Below are 24,198 nucleotides of genomic sequence, written 5' to 3' on the forward strand. Positions count from 1 at the left end.
TCTAAACCCCACTGCAATCCCATGCCTGCCCTTCAACCTATCCTCTTTTAACCCTCCAATGCCCAGATATAGGCTTTATTTATTTTAGTGGATGGCACATTTAACATTGTTATAGCTATTTAATAATTTATTGGTTATTTGGAGGTACCAGTTTCCTATTGCAAAGCAGGCTTGGCTTTAGTTGTGTATTCCTACTTCCAATTTCAAAACTTTTGTCAACAAAACTTGTTGAAGAATCAGTTATCTTTTAATAGAGAGATAACCTAAAAAGCAATAATACAGGATCTGATTACAAAGAAAAAAAATAAGTAGTGCTTCCCTCAGGCCCTCTTTTCTTCAAACCACTTAGTTTATTTTTTTTCACTCTAAGCATCTCTTGGGGGAGGGACATCTCTAGAAAATTTTGTTTCACATCTTTTATCACATAAATCTGGTTCATAAGGAGTTTAAAAGCTAGTTCAGCTGTCATGTGAATAAATTTATATTTATCCCTCTGTATTGTTCATTATTTTGGAATGTTTTTCAACAGCAGAAGGGCAGGAACAGCTGGTAACATACCTCACCTGCAGCCAGGGCTTCCTCCAGTCACCTCTGACATTTTGGGTCATGGGGCAGGAGGTTTTTGCCACTGTCATAACTAATAGGCTGACTCCTTAGGATTGTCAAGACAGAACATTGAATAGTACATGAGCCCATAGGATTGAGAAGATGACCCAAATTAAGAAGAAAGAGGTTTCAGAGTAAATTCAAAGGCACCATGGCTAAGTAACAGGAACACCGGACCCAATCCAGTGGCCACGTTGATGTCCCACCAACCAGCTTAGTGGCCTTGCCACAGCCATTTACTTCTCTGCTTTGACCACTCTTTTTCTTAAAATGAAGGGCTCAAGGAGCTTTCTGCCTCCTTCCAAATGGGTTTTTATGTGGAAAGATCTAAACTGTTTATGTTCAGATGTGGACTAGGCTGGATTTTGTTAGTGGACACATTTTTTTGTCCATGCCCATCATGTCTGAGTATATTGCTTTTGTTCTTCTCTCCTATCTGAAGAGCTATATCTTCTCCAGAACAACAAATAATTTAGTCTTTAGGGTTGTCTCTCCTACCCAAGACCTGAAGGTGGCCTGATCCAGAAGTTGTTAGGCATCAAAATATTAGCATCATCTTAAACTTTTTGGATAGCTTTCTTCCAATTCCCAACCAGTTGGCCAAGAGAAGGCCAACTGTTTCTTTTAATTTGGGTGATTATAGTGTTTGAAGACACAATGCAGTATGGCCATACAGCATTATAAATATTATAGTGATCTTAGCTGTGGCCTTGGATAAGGGCAGCTAAGTCTGTTTTTCCATCCATCCACCTATACACTCGCCCATCCATTTTTCTGTCTATTAATCTGTCTGTATATCTATCTATCTATCTATCTATCTATCTATCTATCTATCCATCCATCCACCCACCCATCCATCTACCCACCCATCCATCCATCATCCATCCATCATCTATCCTTTCATTCATCTATCCATCTTTCCATTCATCCATACTTCTTGCCCCATCCTCCCTCCTTTTCTCCTTCCATTCTGTGTATCCACTCATTCATTCATCTCTATCTGTCTTCCCATGTTATAAAGAAATGTTTCCTCAAGGAACATGCTTTTTCCTTATTCATCTAAGTGCATTGAATCATGTATCATTATTTTTAAAAATTAACATGCTGTGATAATATATACATGAAGGTTATTGCAGACAGACTCACAAAGAATTTGAACTTGTTTTTAAATTCGAATATATCAGCATGTTAGTCACTCTCTGACATTGTCCTCTCTGCATTATCCATTTCTCATATATTTTCTGGCCACAGTCACCTCGTAATGCAGTGTTCTGGCTGATGAGATGACCCGTGACACACTTTGGACATCACTGCTGTTAAGTTTCCCAGGAAACTAAGAGCAATTATCTTGAGAAGAATCAGGCTCTTTCCTCCTTGTTTCTTTTAAAAAATAAGCTTGCTGTAAGTTCAGAAGAGAATACACCTAAAATGCTCCAGAATAGTAACACAGCATCTATTTTAGTCTTAAGTGTAATGGACTAGAATAGGGTTTCTCATCCTCTGCACATCGACATTTTGGGCCAGATTTTTGCTGTGGAGGCTGACTTGTACTCTGTAGGATATTTGGCTGCATCCCAAGCCTCTACCCTGGGTTAGTAGCACCATCTCCAGTAATGACAAATAAAAAGGTCTCCAGAAATCATCAAATGTCCCCTGAGGAATGGATGGGGCAAAATTAGCCTTGGTTGAGAAACACAGGACTAGAATTATAAAGTTAAAGTGACTTTTGGGAACCTTCATGCTGTCAAAACAAGTTACGTAAAGAGACAAAGTAAACCAAATCTCATTCATTGATCATAATGTTTCTTTTTTTCAATTTTTATTTTTTTAACTCATCTTTATTGTTGACTGTATTACAGATGTTCCCCCCCTTTCTTTCCTCATTGACCCCCTCTTCTCCAGTCCTGATCCCCTCCTGCCTTTCTCACGCTACTGTTGGTGTCCACTGGTTATGCATAAATGCATAGAAGTTCTTTGGTTTATCTCATCCTGCTCTCCCTCCCCCCTTCCCTTTGAGGTTCATCAGTCTAACAGCCAATTTGTCCTTCTTAATTCCTCCATTTTTTTACCCATCCACCCAGCCTCCACCCATCTTGTAAGCAACAAAAAGTTCTGTCTATCTAAGAGTCTGTTTCTGTTCTGCTTGCTCATTTTGTTTTTAGATTCAATTGTTGATAAATATGTATTCATTGCCATTTTATTGTTTATATTTTTGTTGTTTTTCTCATTTAAGAAGACCCTCAAACATTTCATGTAATACTGGTTTGGTTGTGATAAACTCCTTTAGCTTTTTCTTGTCTGGGAAACTCTTGATACGCCCATTGATTCTAAATGATAGCTTTGTACATAGAGTAATCTTAGTTGTAGGTCATTGCTTTTCATTGCCTTGAATATCTCTTGCCCCTCCTTTCTGACCTGCAAAGTGTCTTTTGAGAAATCAACTGACAGTCTGATTTGGGAGCTCCATTGTAGGTAATGAACTGCATTTCTCTTGCTGCTTTTAAGATTCTCTCTTTTTATGTAACCTTTGGCATTTTGATAATGATGTGTCTTGGTGTGGACCTCTTTGGGTTCATCTTTTTGGGACTCTCTGTGCTTCCTGGACTTGTTTGTCTGTTTCCTTCACTAAGTTAGGGAAGTTTTCTGTTATTGTTTCAAATAGGTTTTCATTTTTTTTGTTCTCTTGCTCCTCCTTCTGGCACCCCTATGATGCAAATGTTGGCATGCTGGAAGTTGTCCCAGAGGCTCCTTACACTATCCTTTGGATTTTTTTTTCTTCTTGCTGTTCTGATTGGGTGTTTCTTGCCTCCTTATATGCCAAATCAATGGTTTGCTTCTTGGCTTTACCTACTCTACTATTGATTCCCTGTAAATTATTCTTTATTTCAGCTAGTGGTTTATCTCATCCTGCCTGCACATCCTTCATTTCTGACTGGTCCTTTTTTATGTTGTCAATGTTCTCATTAAGTGCTTAGGCAGTCTCCTCAAGTTCTTTGAAGGTCTCACTAAGTTTCTTGAATGTCTCACCAAGTTCCTTGAACAACCCTATAACCAGTGTTTTGAACTCTGCATCTGATTGACTGCTGATCTCCATTTTGTTTAATTCTTTTCCTGGAGTTTTGTTCTTTTTTTTCATATGGGACATGTTTCTTTGTCTCCTCATTTTGGCTGCTTCCCAGCAAGTCCTTGCAGCTGATCAGTCTGAGTAAATTCCTTCCATTGATGTGCCAACAGCAATCAAGACTCAATTACAACAGAACGGTGTACAGTCCACACTGAGGTGCACCTCAAGGGCCCATGTAGGGTGATCAGGGAGACTGTGCCACTGGATCCTACAGGACACCTACAACAATAGGCCACCCTACAAAGCCTAGGTGATCTTAAGTTTCTTAAGTTCTGCTTAATGTGCCATGCTACTGTGCCAGGGAACAAAGACTCAGACATCAGTAAGGTATAGTTCCTGCCTACAGAAAGCTCACAGGGAGGTCAGGGAAGAAGATGTGTAAACAGATAATCATATATCCATAGGACTTATAGAGAGGAAATTGGTCATATTGCTGGATGTTATGTATATAGCCAAATCTGTCAGACCCTTGCCACATGTTTCACTTCTCAAGTGGTTCCTCTGGGGTTCTGTAGACACCGCCTTATCTTAAATTGGGTACCACAGAAGCATCCTCATTTATTCCCCCTCCTTGGAGCCTTGTTAAGGTTGTTCCTGCCTAGAAAGTCTTATCTCAGACTTTTATATCTCTAAATTCTCCCTGCTATTGACAGGAGGGTTTGTCTCTTCCAGAAAGCCATCCTGGATTGCTCTAGTTTGCATTGATGTCTACTCACCAAACTCCCTTTATGAAACTCATAATCTCTTTTGCACATCCTATGGCTTATTGTTTGGCTCCATTCTTTCCCATATATTGGTCTCATCACTCAAGAAAATTATAGGCTATTTGAAGGTGGAAACCAATGTGGATTCTACTCTCTAGTGACAATATAAATTTAACAGCTTCCCAAACATGCCAGCTTTTTTGTGCATGCTCTTCTCTATAAAATGGCATTTGACCTGGTTATCTGAGAATAATTGGCTTCATGCCTTGATCTCTTTTCCTAATGAGGTTCCAGAGACTGAACCAGTGGCTGTAAGACTATCAAATGGCTAAGTCAGTAACAGGATCTTAGTGTTTTCTATAAAAAAAAATTGACATGGTTATCTCAGAATAATTGGATACTAAGGTCCTTATGAAAAGAATAACTCGTTTAGTAGTAGATCCAGTTCACAGCTCTGTCTCATTACGCTGCCTCCCCACCACCAAGAGAAAGTCACTTTGTAAAGACCCTGCATAAATCCCATAGAAATGGTGACATGTCTCAAGCTGTGATCCCTAGTTACTAAGGGTACAGTTCTGAACACCAAGAGAATAACAATGTTGGGTCTATACAAGCTGAAATATTTCAAATGTGAAGGTAGTTGCTTTAAAAAAAAACTTCTCTAAAAGCAAAGTTGAAAACAGTAAGTAACAGCTGTTGAGAGTTTTAATAAATACCTTTAGCAAAGATAGCTTTCAACTCTTCATGGAGAGAGCAAGCAAATAAGATTATGACCACTTACTAATTACTTAGATAGATATTCCTGGGGGAGCCCGTGTTTACACATAATTAATACCAAATATTGAGAAGAGTAATGAAACAAAAATACTTTATATGCAAACACACACTTTTAATTCATATGGGGCAAAATCTAGTTATGAAGGCTAACTGTATTAGACAGTTGACACTTGGGCCAAATTTCCCTGATTTGAACAGCACCTGCTTTTGTTACAAAAATTAATTAACACACAGAGGAAAAGGCTATATGAGTTCTTGAACACCGAAGAACTAAAATGTCTTTGCATTTCAGCTTTACTGCTAAATCTGGACTAACAAGCCCTTGACAAGTGTGAAAATCTGTAACAATCAAAACAGCTGAACAAGAAATTACATTGAGAGGTGAGATGTGAATGGTTCTGGAGAAAAAAAAAAGGAGGGATGATTATGCATTTTCTTAACTGCAACCCAGAACCTTTGGTATTCCTTATGTAGTCTCTATACCCCATAGTTGCTAAATTAATCTTGCTTGTTAGTCAATTTGAGAAGTTGTTGTTCTTGTTAATACTTAGTCATTTGAGAAATTTTTCTGTTAGATGAAACCTCCTAAGGGTATTCATCTTTTATAAGAAACCTTCACACCTTCTATGCCTTGATTTACTGCTTCCTGTGAATTTGGAAACAACCAGATAGGATGGTCTTCAGGACTATCTCCCATCTCCACAAACTTGGCAGCTGGCAGCTGGGTAATACAGGACAGCTTTTGTTGGAAGGGTTTTTCTGGACAGACATTTCTTTCGAAGGCCCATTACTTGTGCACTTAGTGTCCTGGTCCCTGGCTATTCACGGACACCTCTCCCATTTAGCATCCCTCCTACTCCATGTCTCTGTGCTCTGCTAGTCTTGCTTCTCCCTTAGTTACCAAACCTTCACTTTGGATTAATTCCTCTCTTCCCGGAACTGATTTTTTCAAACTTTCCAGGCTTGTCTGATCACTCTGGCTTACCCCTGGGTTCTTAGTTCCTTTGCTGCTGCAGGTGGCCTCAGGCCCATTTCACCTTTGTTTAGATTCATCCAGGCCCTGGGCGGTTTGGCTCAGCAGTTAGAGCTTTGGCCTGCAGATCAAAGAGTTTCGTGTTTGATTCCTGGTCAAGGCATGTATCTCAGTTGCAGTTTCAAGGTCGTGTGGGAGGCAACCAATTGATGTGTCTCTCTCACATCGATGTTTCTCTCTCTCTCTCTCTCTCTCTCTCTCTCTCTCTCTCTCTTCTTCTCTCCCACTCTATCTAAAAATCAATGGAAAAATATCCTCAGGAGAGGATTTTTTTTTTTAAAAAGGGACGCATTGCCTAGTCATGGTCCACTCCTGTTGAGCCTAATTTTCATGGGGAAAGCTGGGACGAATGTCAGTGCTGGAGTGAAGTCTTCTTGGCACTCATCTCCTCTCAGGGACTTCCTTTCTGGGAGAAGACAGTTTTCCTCCTCTAATTCTAGGGCCCAGGCCAACAGTCCTGGACACTTAATCTCAGGAACGTACAAGGTGACCCTCACCTTAAGGTGCAAACCACATTGAGCACATCTCCATAGTCATGAAATGTGGCTTGTCAAACCTCTTGGGATTTCCTGATCTCTAGAAGAAAAAAATGTATTGATATTCTGAGTTCTGTACAATAATGTAAACCTATTATGGGGAGCCACCTACCCACCTCTCTGCATTTCTGTTGGTCACATGATCTAGTTACAGGTATTTTCATTAAATAAAGCAGTGATCTATGGCCAAGACACTGTTCTCTCAAAGGGTATGTATTACCAACAGCCAAGGGAGCACTTGTAAAGGTTGTTCCCCCCAAGAAAGTGGTTCAAAGGGTTTTCTCCTCCTAATTCTTACGGAAATTGCAATCAACAATTTGGAGATATGTTTTTGTTGTGTTTTTTTTAAATCACTGTGAGCTAAAATTCAATTGATAACATCAACTTAATGATTATTATTCTAAAGGAATAGTTTCTTTTTCAATAATGTGAACAATGTTAAGAAATCTTTGTTATTCTGATATGATTTCTATTTTAAGTGTAGAACTTAAATTTGGGGAAAATAGTTATCTGAACAATGGTGAGTCTTCTAATCCATAAGTGCTAATTTAGGTCTTCTTTAATTTCTTTTAGCAATGATTTGTAGATGATCTTTAAAAAATGTTAGTCCTATGTAATTTCTGATTTATGATATTTTTAAAATATATAGTATTGTTTCTGCAATTTTATTTTTCATCTTTTTGCTACTGGTATTTAAATACAATCAGTTTTTGTTTATTGAAGTTTTGCTAAATTAATTTCCTAATTTTATTTGGTTTTCTTGTCAATTCTGTAAGATTTTGTACACAAGTTATTATGTCATTTGCAAATAGAAACAATTTTATACTTTTTCTTTTACAATATTTATACTTATTATTATTATTGTTTTTACCTTATTCAACTGAGGAGGACATCCAGTTCATTAGTGAATAGAAGGAATTCAAAGTAGATGTCTTTGTCTAGTTCCTGATCTTGGGTAGGATAACACCATAAGTATTATTTTAGCTTTAAGTGTTCTATAGACATTTTCTTTATTAGGTAAAGAAGTTTGTTTTTTTCTGTTTGTAGATTTTATTATGAATGGGTGTTTGTGATATAATTTTACCACATCTATTGACAGAATCATTTTTTTAATTTGTTGACAAAATCAATTACACTGATTGATACTTGAATGTTATATCCACCTTGCAGTCTTAGGATGAACTTCACTCACTTCTTTATATATTGCTGGATTTGATTTGTTACAGTTTTAAAGAAGATTTTTTAAACAATCTATGCTCATAAAGAACACTGGTCTGGAATTTTTATTTTCTCATAATGTTTTTGTCAAGTTTGGTATCAGGTTTATGTTGGCCTCATAAAATGAGTTGGAAAATGTTCTGTATTTTATTTTCTGAAAGAGTATATGTAAGATTAATATTATATTTTTAAATGTCTGATAAAATTCTCCAGTGAAACCATCTTGTCCTGGGGTGTTTGTTCATTTGTTCGTGGAAGGCTTTTGATTAAAAATTCAATTTATTTTTTATAGGGTTATTTCTTCTCGAGTCAATTTTAATATGCTATGTTTTTCAAAGAATGTGTCTATTTCATTGATGTTATTGAATTAATTGGTATTAAGTTATTTATAAAATTTTCTTATTACTCTTTTTATCTGTAGGATCAGTGATTGTATCTACTCTTTAATTTCTTGGGTAGTCTTGATAGAACTGTATTAATTTTATTAATATTTTTAGAAAGTAGGTTTTTGTTTCTTTAATTATTTTCTCGAGGTTGTTCAGATTTCACCTTTCTCAGAGGCAAAGCAAATTTCTTATGTCTCACATTTAACTCAGGTCTGGTACATTTATGAAGATGTTTTTCTATCAGAGAAGACCCATACTAAACCATGAAATCACTTTTAACATGCAGTTTATAAATATAATTCTACAAAGAATGGGCATATAATTAATTGAATGCTGTATCCACATGTCAAATTGATTACACATTGAGATCTTTTCTGCCAGCATTTCAAATCCCAACTTTAGTGGTTCAATTTAAAAACCATCTAAAGATGATTGAAAATAGGTTTTAGCTAAATTTGTTTTACTGAAGAGACACTTCTCAAGAGCAGGTGTTCTCTCCCATGACACTGGTGAGTAATCCCACCTGTCACCTTCGTACTATAAATCACCGTACTACAAATCTATTAGCTTATGATTCATGTCTGGCTTTCCTTGTAAAAACAAAGAGGAAACAGTACTGTAGACCAAATGACTTAATGCACACTGAATGAATCTACTTTCTCTAACTTCAGCCTTGTTCTCTCTGAGCATTTGTTTTTTTCAGGGAGGAAATTGAGTTCTAAATTGAGAAGGTCAATTAACTCTTTCAGACAATGGAATGACGGTACAGCTTTAATAGCTTCCTGGAGGCCTCATTGAGTTAGTTATGCCTTTCTTCAGTTCTTCTTACTAGTTGAAATACATTTATACAAGGGAGAGACTCTTGGTCTCATTTTGGCTTAGAATCCTGTCATTTCTTCCTTTTTTTTTTTTAAATCCTCACCCGAGGACATTTTTGCATTTATCTTCACATAGAGCAGGAGGGAGAGAGGGGGGAAGAGAGAGAGAGAAACATCAATGCGAGAGAGACACATAGATTGATTGCCACCTACATGACCCCAACCAGGGCCAGGGATGAACAACAACTGAGGTACATGCCCTTAGCAGGAACCAAACCCAGGACTCTCTGGTCTGTGGGCCGACACTCTAACCACTGAGCCAAACTGGTCAGGGTGGATCCCGTCATTTCTTTAAAGAAAATTCTTAGCTTTTCCTTATATTCTTTTTTTTTTTTTTCTCTAAAGGCAGTCATAAACCTGTGTTGATTAGTAAGATTTCACTGGGAAGGGCAATACTTTCTGCCATGGTTTTATAGCAGTCTGTCATAATTATTGAACACTTATCTAATTTCCTATGGAGTGCCACAATAATATGGACTCTCACACAAAATGATATTCAGTTCTGGGCCACATACATTGTTTATAATTTTTTATGACTGATGAACCTTACTTGGTGCATGTATGAACAGTTGTGTATAAAGAGAATATTAAATAAGTTCCAATGTGAGTCTATTTAAGTCTTTCATTAAAATGAATAAGAAATAATTCCTTGAGATTTCCTTTTTTTTCTTCCAATTTTTATTAATTTAATTTTGTTACAGATGTTTCTGTTTTCCCCCCTAGACACCCTCCTCCCATCTTGCCCCTGACCCTGCTGGTCTTGTTGTCTGTGTCCACTGGTTATGCATACATGGATATAAGTGCTTTGGTTCATCTCATCCATCACCCCCATCCCCCTACTCTGAGGTTTGTCAGCCTGAACCATACTCTTTTCTATGTCTCTGGGTCTATTTCATTCATCAGCCCACCTTGTTCATTATATTCCACAAATAAGTGTGATCATGTGGTATTTGTTGTTCTCTGATGGGCTTATTTCACTTAGCATAATACTCTCAAGGTCCCTCCATGTTGTCTCAAAGGATAAGATATCCTTCTTTCTTACAGCTGCATAGTATTCCATTGTATATATGTACCACGTTTTTTTTTTTTTGTTTGTTTTGTTTTAATCCATTGGTCTATTGATGGACACTTGGGCTGTTTTCAGATCCTAGTGATTGTAAATAGTGCTGATATGAACATAGGGGTACATATATTCTTTCTGATTGGTGTTTCAGGCTTCTTAAGATATATTCCTAGAAGTGGGATCACTGGGTCAAATGGCAATTCAATTTTTAATTTTTTGAGAAAACACCATAGTGTTTTCCATAGTGGCTGCACCAGTCTGCATTCCCACCAGCAGTGTACCAGAGTCCCCTTTTCTCCACACCCTCACCAGCACTTGTTGTTTGATGATTTGTTGATGGTGGCCATTCTGGCAGGTGTGAGGTGATACCTCATAGTTGTTTTAATTTGCATCTCTCTGATGATTAGTGATGTTGAGCATTTCTTAATATGTCCTTTCTTCTTTGTGTCAATCCTCATTTAACAAACTGCAGCTTTCAGATTTAAGAAATATTCGAGGGTGACATTTAGAAAGTCAAGTAACTTTAAGTCAAAGTATTCAGTATGCCATTTTGGTATTTGGGGCAGCCTGCCTTGAGTCCCAACAGTATGTTTAGCTCCTTGGTGAACATAAAGGGACGTGAAATTCTGCTTCCACTGTTAGGAAACCTGCATCTACGAAAAACAGGGAGATAAACAACTATCCTGGGGTCCAGGTGAGAAAGACATCTGAACTAAACAGAAGCAGAAGCATTGGGTTGCAGGGTCCAGGAAGGAGGATTCTGCTCAGAAGAGGAGCAGCACGAGGGGGTTGCTTTCGATGCATTAGAGCCTGTTAGGGAGGGATGCGAGATTTCATCTGGTGAAAAAGGGGAGGAGGGCACTGCATGCTGGGGAGGGAAGGAACCTGCTCTGTGGCAGAGGGACCAAAGTAAAAGTACCTAGCAGTAGGGACAATGCAAATCAGCCAGATAAGCCAGTATTGAGGAGTGTGCTTCTTTTCCTCTCTCCTCCCACCCTTTTTCCTTCCTTCCTTCCCCTCTCCTTCCCTCTCATTCTCTTAATGTTCCTCCATCCTGTTTTTCATTATTCTTGCAACAGTTAGGTGCCAGGCACTGGGAATATATGCTGAACCAAACACTCAGCTCTCTTGATGGAGCTCAGAGTCCAGCCCAGCAGGGGCAGTTCTTCCTTCATTAATAATGTACACTGGGGAGTTACACAGAGGGTCCAGGAATGATTTACAGCTAGAAGTCTAGTAGCTATTTCAGTAGATTCAGAGAAGACAGACTCAAAGCTTTTATTAGGAAAATTGTTGTGGCACTACAAAGGCAAGGCATATGCAATTAATTGTGATCAGAGCTCAGTGGCATTCTTACACAGTATAGGATAAGGGTTAAGAGCATGAACCTAGGAGCCAGGCTACCTGGAGTTGTACATCAGTTCCTATTCTCACCAGATGGTTAACCTTGGGCAAATCGTGTAACCTCTCTGTCTCAGCTTACTTATTTAGAAAATGGGGATTATAATAGTACCTACCTAATAGAGTTGTCATGGGGATTAAGTTAGTTAAAATGTGTAACTTGTTAGAAAAGTGACTGCCAGGTATTAGCCCTATCTAAATATAGGCTAGAATTATTAAATTATTTCCAGCCCACTAAATGAGGATGAACTTCCAAAGAGGAGCTAATTGGTTTCGTTCTGCTAGAAACAATAGGTCCCATAGTTTGTGTAAAATCGAACAGCTTTTCAGGAATATGAAAGTGTTAACACATATCCAAAGGTAGTAAAAAGAAATGAAATAATAGCAGTTATTTAGAACCAATCTGGTTATTGTTCTTTTATTTCCCTTTCCAATCTTGGGAAGCAATTTAAGTGAAAAAAGTATATGTGCCTCCATATATATCAAGTTTTAGAGGAGATAGAATGTTCAGCAGTTGACAAATTTTGTTTAAGATTCAGAAATGTCTTACAAACTGAACTCCAGGCCTTGGATACCATTGGGGTAAAGAGAGAAGCCCCAAGAGACTCATCTTCTATTTTTATTGTCCCAGCTAATGGTCCATTAGCACAGCTCCTTGGGCTGAGCCTATAGATAATGTGTGCCTTCCAGGGCAAGGATGCTGGGTGGATGCTTCCTAGTGGTGGAAAGGAGCATCATTTTTCCTGGGGGGAGAAAGTGAACAAATCCCACTTATTGCACATAATGGCGAAAATAAGAAAGATCAGTATCTGGTGGGCAAAGAAATTACCAAGGTACTATCAGTCTTCAAAGGGAAATGCCCATGTTCATAATTGTTTTAATCATTTTGGTTTCAGTAATGGTTTGTTCTTATTAGCTAGTCAGTGAAATGGTGTTAATTTTAAGGTTCATTGGTTTATGAAGAACATGGATGTACTTTCAGGCAGATTTGCATTGTTAGTGATGAGATATGAACAAAATAATTTCAGGGAGCTCATTATAGAGATGAGTAGTTTATCCTTTGAAAATCAGCTTCAAACATTTCAAAATCTTATATCTACAAAGAAAAATTATGTTTATGATAATAGTAAATAATTAAGCTTCCCAATGTACTGTGATTGAGTTCTTTTTTTCTTTGCTTCCTGACATAATTTTGATTCCAAACTGCCAGGTATTTGAATTTTAAACTGTTTCAAATTTGGTATCACCAAACAAGTGTGAAGCATCAATATTTCTTATTCCTAGTAAGTATGTTTCTTTCATCATTCACCTTTTCTGCTAAGGAACAGCTAAGCCTCTTGTGTCCGAAGCCTGCTACCTGAATGCTCCCCCCTCTCCCCGTCATGCTGACTCTGAGATGGAGCCACCACAGTTTCCTGTGTCACCGGGGACAACATAGCCACATCAAACCATCCCCACCAGTTCACCCAAATCTGAGTGTCTAGTAGGGCCTCTGGCTACCGTTTGTTACTGAATTGGCATGCAGGCAGTCTTGGGTCAATTAATTAGCAAGCCTAATTAAAGTTAAATAGAATTAACCATTACAATATTGAGCTGTCCAAATTTAACTCCACTGAAATTATGTAATGAATGTGGAACGTAAAGGATTACTGGCAAACACCTTTGCCTCCTGGAGTTAAACGCATGCTTTGTTTTCATCTATCTGATGTGATTAACAAATTGGTAGAGGGTAACCTAATTCATGCAGACAAGGTAGCACCCATCCAAGGTGGATGCTAGCTGGAAGTAGTTTTCTATATTACTTACTATGTAGTTGCACTTATGCAAATTTTAGTGAGCATCAAAACTAAATAAGAACAACAGACATTGACACTGCACACTTGTTTGATGACACCGAATTTGAAACAGTTTATAATTCAAGTGCCTACCAGTTTGAAATTAATGTGTTTAAAATTATGTCAGTAAGGTAGTGAAAAGCCAATTTCAAATACATGCCTGAAATACAACATTGATTGGTTTGTAATAATAAAATAGTGTTGACCAGTTTAATTATTATTCATCCAGAGTTGTGAAAGCCAAAACTATCTTTCAATAAATAAATCTTTGTATTTAAAATGATTAGAAATATCTTTCTTATTGAATGTCCACCAAACTTTGTCAATTGGTTCTGTTTTTCAAAGAAAAAGTAAATGACTTTAGAGAATGAAATATTTCAAGTGCATTTTGATATTTAATCTTTCATGAATGTAGAATTTAAGTGTCCATGGATATGCATGGTCAAATGCATATTTACATATTATATGTAAATTATTTATGATGAAAGATAGCACAACAGTGAGGGGGAGGGAAACTAGGGGTAGTGATAGACTTGCCATTGGAGGTTGCACACATTCTGACTGCAGGTAAGTAAAGAGTTTAAGAAAACACCAGATTTACCCAATGGACCCTGGTTGTTGAAGCTCGTTTGTTTTGAAAGGTATTTTAGCTGTTTAGGAAGTCCTCTGACAAGCCATGTGCTGCAACAGCCAGACTCTTTCATACAGAAAGAGATTCTGAAGGTTGAGTTTCATTGTTTACTGGCAAACCATAATGGCAATTTTAGTTCTGTTTCTGTCTCAATTATGCAAAAGTGAGAATATGACTAATTAATTCTCTTAAGTTGATAACACCCTTGAAAGATTTTTGATCATTTGTACTGTAAATTCTCTCAAATTACTTTCCCCATTGAATAGTGTGTGCTTTATACAATTTGTGAGTTTCAAAGATGCTCCATTTGTGTACAAATTCTAAATCTTGACAAAAATGGCTCCATGTATTACTCTATAGATAATTAAAAGTCAGTAATATCTGAGTACATGAAATGTACCAATAACAGATAGTATATACTTTTACAGATCCTTTATCATTATTCTAGTATTTTACCTAAACAGCTTTTGTTCTTCTATAACCTAATTGCTTATTTTTTTACATTTTCTCACTAAAACAAGAAATTCCCCCTTTTTTTTAGTAGCCAAATATGATAAGAGCAAAACAAATTCCCAAATAGAGAAGTCCTCACTGTGTTTCTTCAGAGTGTTTTTAATTCTATGCATGCATGAAAGACGGGTAATGTGATTCCCAGGTACTAAATATTCCTCAGACATTCACGCTCAGTACTGTTATCTGGAATAAAACGAGATTAAACTTACGGAATGGCAAAGTACTGAAAATAACAAAGTTAAGGCAACTCATTAATTATTTATCTGCTTATCTTTTTTTTTTTTTTTTTTTTATAGCCTGGATGAAATGGAAAAATCCATTTGGGGGCTGATCAGATTGAAAAGGGTCTAACATTCTGAGGAGAAACAGGGGGCTGAAAATGTTTACTTTTTTCTTTTTTAATTATACACAGCGCCTTTTTTCTTACATGCCTCTGTTTTTCTTTTAGTGGCAAAGCATTTCTATAACACTGGTTGAGAAAGTTCAGATGATTGCTGTAATCCTAGGATCCCTGTTCTTAATAGCGAGTGTGACCTGGCTCCTCTGGTCCGCCTTCAGCCCCTATGCAGTGTGGCAGAGGAAGGACATCCTTTTTCAAATCTGCTATGGAATGTATGGTTTTATGGATCTAGTGTGCATAGGTAAGACCATGACATTAAACATTAACAAACTGTCAGTAATCCATTTCTTGCAGCTATTCTATCTTCACCAGTTGTATGTAATATAGAATGTTGTGGTTCACATGATCTTGGTTCTCCAGTTAATTCACTTTCTGGGGCGTCACAATCTGGCCACTTTTCTCTAAAAGTATAGCATCTGTATTCTTAAATAGTCTGAAAAAATGAACAGGGTAATATACATTTTGAGTGACCTATTTTGCAACACAAAGGAAGGAGGAGTCAAATAAATTATTTGGGGTGGGTGGTATACAGACAGACATTTATTTCTAAGGAATAAGAGAAATCAGCTGCCCTGCACAAAGCTGGGATAGCACTGATGGATGCCAATGTTGCTATTGTGCATTTGGGGAGAGGACCCACTCCTGGAGGTCTTACATTAGGTCATGGTGACTCACATTCCCCAAGGGCAGTGACTCAGATTCCCTGAAGGCATGGACTTGGGGACAGTTTTCTTTGCTGTCATATGTCTGTTTGCTTCACACATTAAATTCAGTGACTTCGAAGAGAAAAAGGATCAAGCATTTTAGCTTAAACAGATCACAGAGTCGATTGATCTGCTGTTTTCTTAATACCATGAAAAGATGGAAGCCCGTTCATACAGCGTTTGTGTGGTGGGTGAGGTGCCACAGGCACCTTGCTGGTGACTAGTTGGCAATGGGGGTCAGGGATGGGGTAGGGCAACACCATGTTGGGGGAAGTGGAAAGAGCTGAAGCCAGCAGCTATGGTTTAAAGCATTGGTTCTCAAAGTGTGGTCCAAGGACCACTGGCAATAGCAGCAGCACCTTTTTTAAGGAGTGCACATTCTCAGGTCCCACCCCGGACCAGCCGAATCAGAAACTTCAGCCTCATCTGTGGTTTACAAGCCCTGCCCCTCCAAGGTTCTAGTACACACTGATTTCGGGGAATGAATGCTTAATTTGAATCAAATCCCTTGGCCTCTAATCCTGACCTCTGCTTGGACAGATCAACTTTGTCCATATTCCTGTTTTCTCACCTATGAAAATGGGATAATCATTTCTAGCTCACAGGGCCTAGATAAAAGAAATAATGATTATAATGTTATTAATTGCAAGTTGTAAACTAAGGGTATTTGAGTAAATCACAAACATTGAAATAATTTAAATCACTCAAATGGATGCCTCTACTCATGAGAGCCTTAATTTAGCTAGCAGTTTTAATATTCTAAGTGATTCCTTTCTAAAAAAACTCCATAAATTTTAAAATATGATCAGCCTGAATTCCCCCTTGTTATCTTCTTTTCTCCTTTGTCACTAGTATAAAGCTAATAAGAAAGAAAATGATCAAACTTCAGGCCAGAAAGGAAAAAAATAAGGCAGAGAAATGTCATGAATAATATGTAAACTGAGCAGATGTTGCCTGAATAATTGAGCTAATCATGTATATGAACAGTTTGCATTAAATGCTATAATACATATGCATGCTTTTGGAAATTCTAAATCTTTATCCAAATGTAGTCTCCAGAGTAGTGCTCTAAATAAAGAAGAATTACAAAATTGTTCTACAAGTCCCTTAACAAATTCAGAGATAGTGTTTCTTCTGTCTTTGTTGTAAAATGTGGTATTCCATTAATATTCTAAGAGAGGGTGTGTGTGTGAAAAACAAAAGCACTGTTAGGCTGCCAAGCCAACCCGAAGGGAAAAAAAAAATCCAGTTGATGCTCTTGATATTAACTAAAGAGGGCTATATGTTTCCTGGTTAGAAATTATCTTCCTGAATTTCACCGCTTGCATTTAGTGTTATTATTCCTCAAATTTTGATTGCTAATGCTCGACTTTTAATCAGTATTATTAGAATTCTACTTTAAAAAGCACATACATATAAACTAATAATGATCTTTCAACAATATATGACATATTTAGGATTCTATTTTGAAATCTGGGTGTTTCCCATTTTATAGAGTCAGTTTCTTAGGAACAGATACCAATTGACATTTTATTGACTAATACTTTTGTCTTATGGCTCATCAAATCTAAATTTCATCATTCAGTGATTTATGTGTATATTTTTAAAAATATTAAAGAATTCAAATTGAACAACATTCTTGATTTCACTTGGAAATTTTATTAATTAATCTGTTTGGACCCAGAGAAAATCTCATTTTTTTCCCCTAAGAAATTAGAAAACTACTATAGTTAAGAAAGTAAGTACAGATAAGCTACCAATAGCCAAACAGATCATAGCCTGTAACAGCTCTTGCTAACATTTCAAATTAACTCAATGTCTGCTCATTTACTGGAGACAGTGACAAACAGCAGATTACATTGATTATATCTCAAATATCCCTGATAGAAAGACTTTGAGTCAGAGTAGAGTGAAAAGCAGATTTATAGCCTTGAGCCCAATTTGCTCAGCTCAGTTTAATAAACATTTATGGAGAACTTCCTATGTGTGAGATCCTGTGCTAGAAGCTGAGAATAAAAATAAGAGTGAGTCACTTTCCTGCCCCCAAGGAGCTTCCATCCCCACAGGCAGGAGAGAGATGCAAGTAAGTAACCAGAACACAGTGAGATGTGCACAATATGACAGTATGCACAGGAGGTGGTAGTTGGACAAAGCTGGGAGAGAATAATCCTGGGGTGCTGTATGCAGGGAGTGGATGGATTCAGGTGGATTTCATGGGGAAATGAGAGCCAAGCAGGCTGACAGATGAGTTGATGCTTGGCAAACGGCGAGATGGCCCCCTTGTCATCGTTGGAGGACGTAAGATTGGCTCATCATTCAGAGGGCTTTAAAGTTGAAAACATTCCTATTCATCCAAGCTTTTCAAACGTGTTTATATTTAAATAAGAAGGAGCAGGTTGGCAGCTTCATCAATGTTCTTTTTAAAGAGTGATTCTGAAAATCTATAGATTATTCTAGAATCAAAAAATTTTATAACTCTGCCAGTGTATGTCATGTTTAGGAAGAAGTTCTAATTGGATTGTAAAATGGAAATGTAAAGATTTGTAGAAAATGTATTTACTTGGAAAATTTATTTACTTATCTCCAGACACAGTAAATTTGTTGTTGCTTTCATTTATTATTAAGTTTTCTGCTTTTTCAAGACTCAGTTTCTTTTTGCTATTAAAGTTTTGAGTTTTCCCAAGGGTTGAAGTACTATTAGAGTTGAAATACTAAAATCAGTGCTTTCCATCAGAACTTTCTGCAATGATGAAAACATTATATATCTGTGCTGTCAAGTACTGCAGACACTGGCTACATTTGGCTCATTTGGCTATTGAGCACTTGAAATGTGGTTCATAAAAATAAGAAAGTGTATATTAAACTCAGTGTTATTTAAATTAATTTAAATGCAACTTAAGTAGCCACATGTGGTGAGTGGCTACCATTTTGGACAGATACCTAGATGCTAAATAGTGGGACGGTATATGCATAAGGATTTGATTAATAAGTTTCACCATGTCTATATAAATAGACTGTGTTTCCTAAATGATAAAGAAATTGTTCTATGAGAGAGGAATAAAGTGAAGATGAGTTCAAGAGGACTACAAGAAGGAAGGGGCTGAAGGTGAGAGGGTGGTGCGCAAGAGGTAGACGAAGAGCTGTAAGAGGGAGATCTGTCTTAAGGTAATGGAGGGAGAAAGAGATAAAACTTTGTATTATATTTGGGGACCTCTTTTACATATTTAAATAGGTGGCATTCTGACTATCGTTGTGCACCAGGAAAACTAATATAAAGGATTTAAACCACCCCCCGACATGTTGTAGCCCAGGAGCAATACTTTAGAGAGAAGTAATATCCGAAGCAGAGTCATGTAGCCTCCTTCCTAAGAAGCTTTGCATAGTGGACAAAGGAAGGTTGACAACCTCAGAAATGAAGAGCAAATGCTTGGAAGATGGCATTGGGCACAGCATCTGGTTCTTAACTTTGTACTTAGCACATTGAGGAAATGAGAAGCCCCCACTTCCGTTGGTCCTGTGATTCAAAGAAAGTCTGGGCCACAAGAGCAATGTGTTCATTAATGACTCAGATGGAGGGACTAAGAGATGGCCATAAGGATGGGGAGTCATTTGATTCACTTGCATCTGAAAAGAGAGGGCATTACTAAGTCCCTTAGTGTCGAGTAGAATAGAGGTGAGTTCAGTTTCTTGTAGAAGCAATGAACTAAAACGAAAACCATATTATGTTAGTGGGATTCTCAAAATAGAGATAGCAGTGCTTATACCTAATCTCATTAACACTATAAAGTGGTGCCAAATCCATGTCTGGAAAATGTTTTGATCTTCCCTGAGATGCTAAGGGAAGGAATGAATTAATCATGGTTACAAAATTTAAAAACTTGGATTACTTTTGTTCTTTTAAATTTTTTTCTTAATTGTCCACACAAATATATACATATTCAAATGTAAAAACACCTTTGTGTGTGAAAAAAAGTTTTAAAAAGACCGTTTTACTCACACTGCTCTGTCGCTCCCTTTGAATAAACAGCCCCTCTCTACATCCCAGTCGGACCCTCCAGAGCGTTCCCATCAGATTAACATGCATATGGGCACCGAGACATTGATGCGCTTCATTTTTCATATAAGCAGGGTCGAAACTCTTCACAGTGTTCAACAAATAGTTGTGTTCATTTAACAACATGATCTAGAGCTCTTTTCACCTTAGAACAGATGTGCACGATGTGCTCCAGCCTTCTTCTGTTGATGGATGTTTTTGCCATTAGGAGCAGTGTGGCAGAGGACATCCTTATGTATTGCTGTGGGCCAGACTCCAAAAGTGGAGCGTCTGGTTTGAGCAGTGAGCACATGTTAACATTTTGCACCCTAAACAGGCTTTACCAATTCATACCCCCCCACACCCAGCATCTGAGAGTTCCAGTTTTCCCGCACCTTGACAAGCATGGATACCACTTTTTGACATCGCAGTTGGTAGTTGGAACTATATTTAACACAAAAGGAGTGTTTTTCTTAAAACCCATTCTGTAACAATTTAAGTCCGTGGGGTAATTTTATCTAAGGAAATAAGAGGGGCCACAGAGGGCATGCAAATACGAAGCTTGTTCTGCCTGCTGTCTTTTCGGACCCCAGGGATGTGATACGCAGGGACAGAGACTGATGATCTGTGGTGTAAACATGCCACTTACTCTTTCTGAGGAAGGAAATCCAGCAGAGGTGATCGAAATCAAAGATCATCGCCTCTCACAAACCCTGCCTTCCCCGAACCTTTGGGAGCTGCGGGCCAGTTTCTTCTATTATACTGTTAACACTGAGGGGATTTTACTCTTCAATCTGTCCCTTTTTTGTGCGTGTAGAAAGTGCTCCCTGAAATTGCTTTACGAAAAATTGCTTCTCTCTGTCACTTGGCTCTGTGGCTAAACTGCTGATTCTTTATTGCTTGTTTTCTGTATTTTTCTGTCTCAAATTAAAGCACAAGCATCAGAATGGAGGATGGACACACACACACACACACACACACACACACACACACACACCATTTTCCCCGTGAGGAACCAAAAATATTTCTCAGGCCTCTCTTAAAATAATGAAAAATGTACAATATGATTGTTTATGCTGTCTCGCTTTTGAAAGCTGCAGAGATTAGGGAATTAAAAAAAAAACAAAAACTGAGATATACCAGAATCAAAATATCTTCTCCTTAATGTACCTGTTACAGTCAATACTGAAAAGAAATGCCATACTCTGCAGAGATGCCACACTATCCAAAATAAAGTTTTATTTTTCTACATTTTGAATCTAAATAAATTTTTTTAAAAATCCATGTAAATTTTATCACTATTGTTATTGCCCATTTGAAAATCTGTTTTTTCGTAGTTGGTAATATATCTCGCTAAAGCAACTTGAAAACTTGTACACAGAGGAAAACTATTTAGAGTTCCCAGTTGGTAACTTTTATTCACATTTCATTATAGAACTTCAGGACAATAAATAAACACAACATATTCCCACAGTTTTAGACTGATGATATCAGACATGTGTTTACATTTTCAAAAGTCAAGGTAATATTTCCCTCTTGCTTTTGATATTGCTTCACTCTGCTGTTTCTTTTTCTCCAGGCAAAGCAGCTAAAAGCACCCCCTTATTTAACTTCTTTTTTGACATGAAATTTAAAATGTACACTTTCTAATTCTTTGATAGTTTATAAGAATTTGACAAATAATTTTAGGATTATCGAAGTCTCGGTTACCACACATGCGTTCTTGTCGTTGAGGGTGACCAGTCCTCTGTCTGTTTAATGCCAGGGTCATTTCCTCCTAAAACGGTGCTTTCAGGTCATCTTCCTTCCTGTGGCTCACTTTCAGCAAGTATAAAGCAATTAGCTTAGGCAAAGCATAATTAAGAAAGTAAATCAGCTAAGGAAAAACAAATTTTAATGCATTCCAAGCAAGATATAAATGACTCTAGACTGTCTCCTGTTTAAAATTTTCCATGTTCTCTGGCACTTCTCACTCAGCATGATTCAGAAATTGACAATATTTCCTAAAGTATTTTAGATGAAAAACACATTTACTGAAAGAGTTCGAAAGAGATTAGTATTGGAATTGAAATGCCGTAATTGAGAACAGAAAAAAAGTGAGTTGGCCGAGGAGCACAGGAGAGCTTCCAGGCCCTACAAAGCCACACAGGGTCGTCTACCGCATAGACGGATGTGTCTGAAAGAGCAATGACCAGCAAGTTCTGCAAAATGTACAGACCTCGGGTCGTTGTAGAGAGAGAGCATAAATATAAAATTTGTATTTGTAAAATATAAAATTATCAAATAGTTCCAAGTGAACCCATGAAATTACCAAGAGAACATGCACGTTGACCGCATTTTTAGGGCCTGCTCAGGCGCTGTCCTGCACAAGGGTGTTTGCTGATGTCTGATAGAGTGAGCTCTTTCCTAGCCTTCCCTAAGCAGAGCCAGAACCACAGAATTCAGTGTGATTGGACACGGGCCATCTCCACATTGAAAATACTTCCTCTGTGGGTAGTGGAGACAATAGCTGTCAGCTGCCTACACCTTCAACACCTTCCCTACCCCATTCAAAACTGTCAGCGAGTTTGATCCTAAGACTACAAATCTGTGCACAGTAGATTTTTTAAAATCACAAAACATTGGAAGCCTAGATCCAAACTTCCATCACACTCCACCCCCTCCCACCCCAGTAACCACCACCACCACCACCACCAAGTCAGGGATCTGAGCACTGAGGTCACTCAGGAAAATAGCTTTGAATGTCAGTAGGTCAGCTTGCAGCCACAGAGGGGGATGCAGAAAGCTGCCCAAGTGGAAGGTTGCACTTTGCATTACAGCGCAAGATGGTGCATTGCGGAAGGCGTTGCCCTTGCCTCATTCTGAGTTTCGTGGGAAGCACTAAGGTGGATAAGTCTGCATGAATCACAGGCATGTGAAAAAACAAGCAAACTCAAACACTGGCAAAATAACTAGGACAGTTGATTTAATGCCCAGTATTTCCCTGTTGAATCTTCATATCACAGTTTTCCTCTTGACATAAGAAGAGTACTAGCCACCTCTGTTGCAGAAAATGCTTCCATTTCCTGATCTATAATTTGATCAGAGACCTACATCCATTTAGTGCTACAATTTGGCTACTTAAGAGACGTTCGCACAGCTGCTAGTTAGTACAGGGTGGACAAAACCTTCTTCCACTCTGGCCCAGAGCCCCTCTGGATTTCCCTTCAAAGTTCCTCCCAGGATGCGGACTGGGTTGTGAGGTTGGCCATGCTGGCGAAGCCTGTCACTCGTGCGGCCATGACTGTTACCAGAGTCCCATGGTCTGCTAGCTTGTTTGGAATGGTTTCTTAGAGTAGAATTCCTTTACCAGCACAAATCATCATTTCCTGATTTCAGAGTATCTTATTGCATTTCTTGCCCCAGGAAATGCCACAACTTCATTTATAGAAAGATTCTGATGCAACATAGGCAGGAATCTGTTCTCCAACACCAGCCCCAGCCTCGGGCCTTTAGGCTTCTAATCTCTGAGCACACCCTGGTCTGGCCCTTTGGGGGAGAGGCAGAGTGGCCCTTTGTAATTCAAAATTATTAGAGAGGGAACAAATTTTTATCCTTTAGATGTTTTGAAAAGTAGGCTATTATCTCTTTACTCTGGAGATACAAATTATAGGCTTTTATATGCCTTAGTTATACTGAAATTTACCAGTGTCTCTGAAGATTATTATCATAGCTAGTTATTAGTGATATTGCTGCCTTTAGAACCCCAGGAAATAAAATAGAAGGGCATTTGTTTTGCTACTTGCCCTTTGTGGTCTCTCAAAGTTCATGAACTCTTTAGGCCTCCCCTGGGGAGAAAACCCAACTCAACACCTTCCTTTCATTTGACTTTGTAAAGTTCAAGTTCTTTGGAGAAATATCAGCATAATCAGCAGAGCAGCTGACCAAATATATTGTTATTGTTGACTTACATTTCCTCCATAGGACATAATGTGACTCTCTGAGCCATCTATCCACTTGGGGCAGTTTAGCCAAAGAGGTGTCAGTCATCTAGTGACCATTTATAATGTCCAAATCCTGGAGTGCAGGATAGGGATATGAATAGCACAGGGATGTTTTTGTAAAGTCCATGATGGTTGAAAAATCAAAAGAAGAATATTATTTTGTGACATATGAAATTTATATCAAATGTAAATTTCAGTGCCCATAAGTAAAGTTTTATATACAGACATATCCATTCATGTGTTGTTAATGAGTAGTTGCAGCCTTTGAGAGATCATAATATCACATAGCCTAAAATATTTATTGTTTGGCCCTTTGCAGAAATGGTTTGTCTAGCCCTGGAATATAACATGCCCCCTGCTTTCCAGCTGCTGG

General features: G+C 38.0%; 1 protein-coding gene across 1 annotated transcript in view; it reads left to right on the top strand.

Moving 5' to 3' along the window:
* The window catches only part of MARCHF11 (membrane associated ring-CH-type finger 11), a 102,933-nt gene that overhangs the window by 65,297 nt on the left and 13,438 nt on the right, over positions 1-24,198 (top strand). The window contains exon 3 of the mRNA XM_036280580.1: positions 15,154-15,346. Within this exon, the coding sequence (XP_036136473.1) occupies positions 15,154-15,346 (193 nt within the window). The remainder of the gene's footprint in view (positions 1-15,153; positions 15,347-24,198) is intronic.

The sequence above is a fragment of the Molossus molossus genome, unplaced genomic scaffold (assembly GCF_014108415.1).
Source record: "Molossus molossus isolate mMolMol1 unplaced genomic scaffold, mMolMol1.p scaffold_m16_p_3, whole genome shotgun sequence".
NCBI classification, from domain to species: Eukaryota; Metazoa; Chordata; class Mammalia; order Chiroptera; family Molossidae; genus Molossus; species Molossus molossus.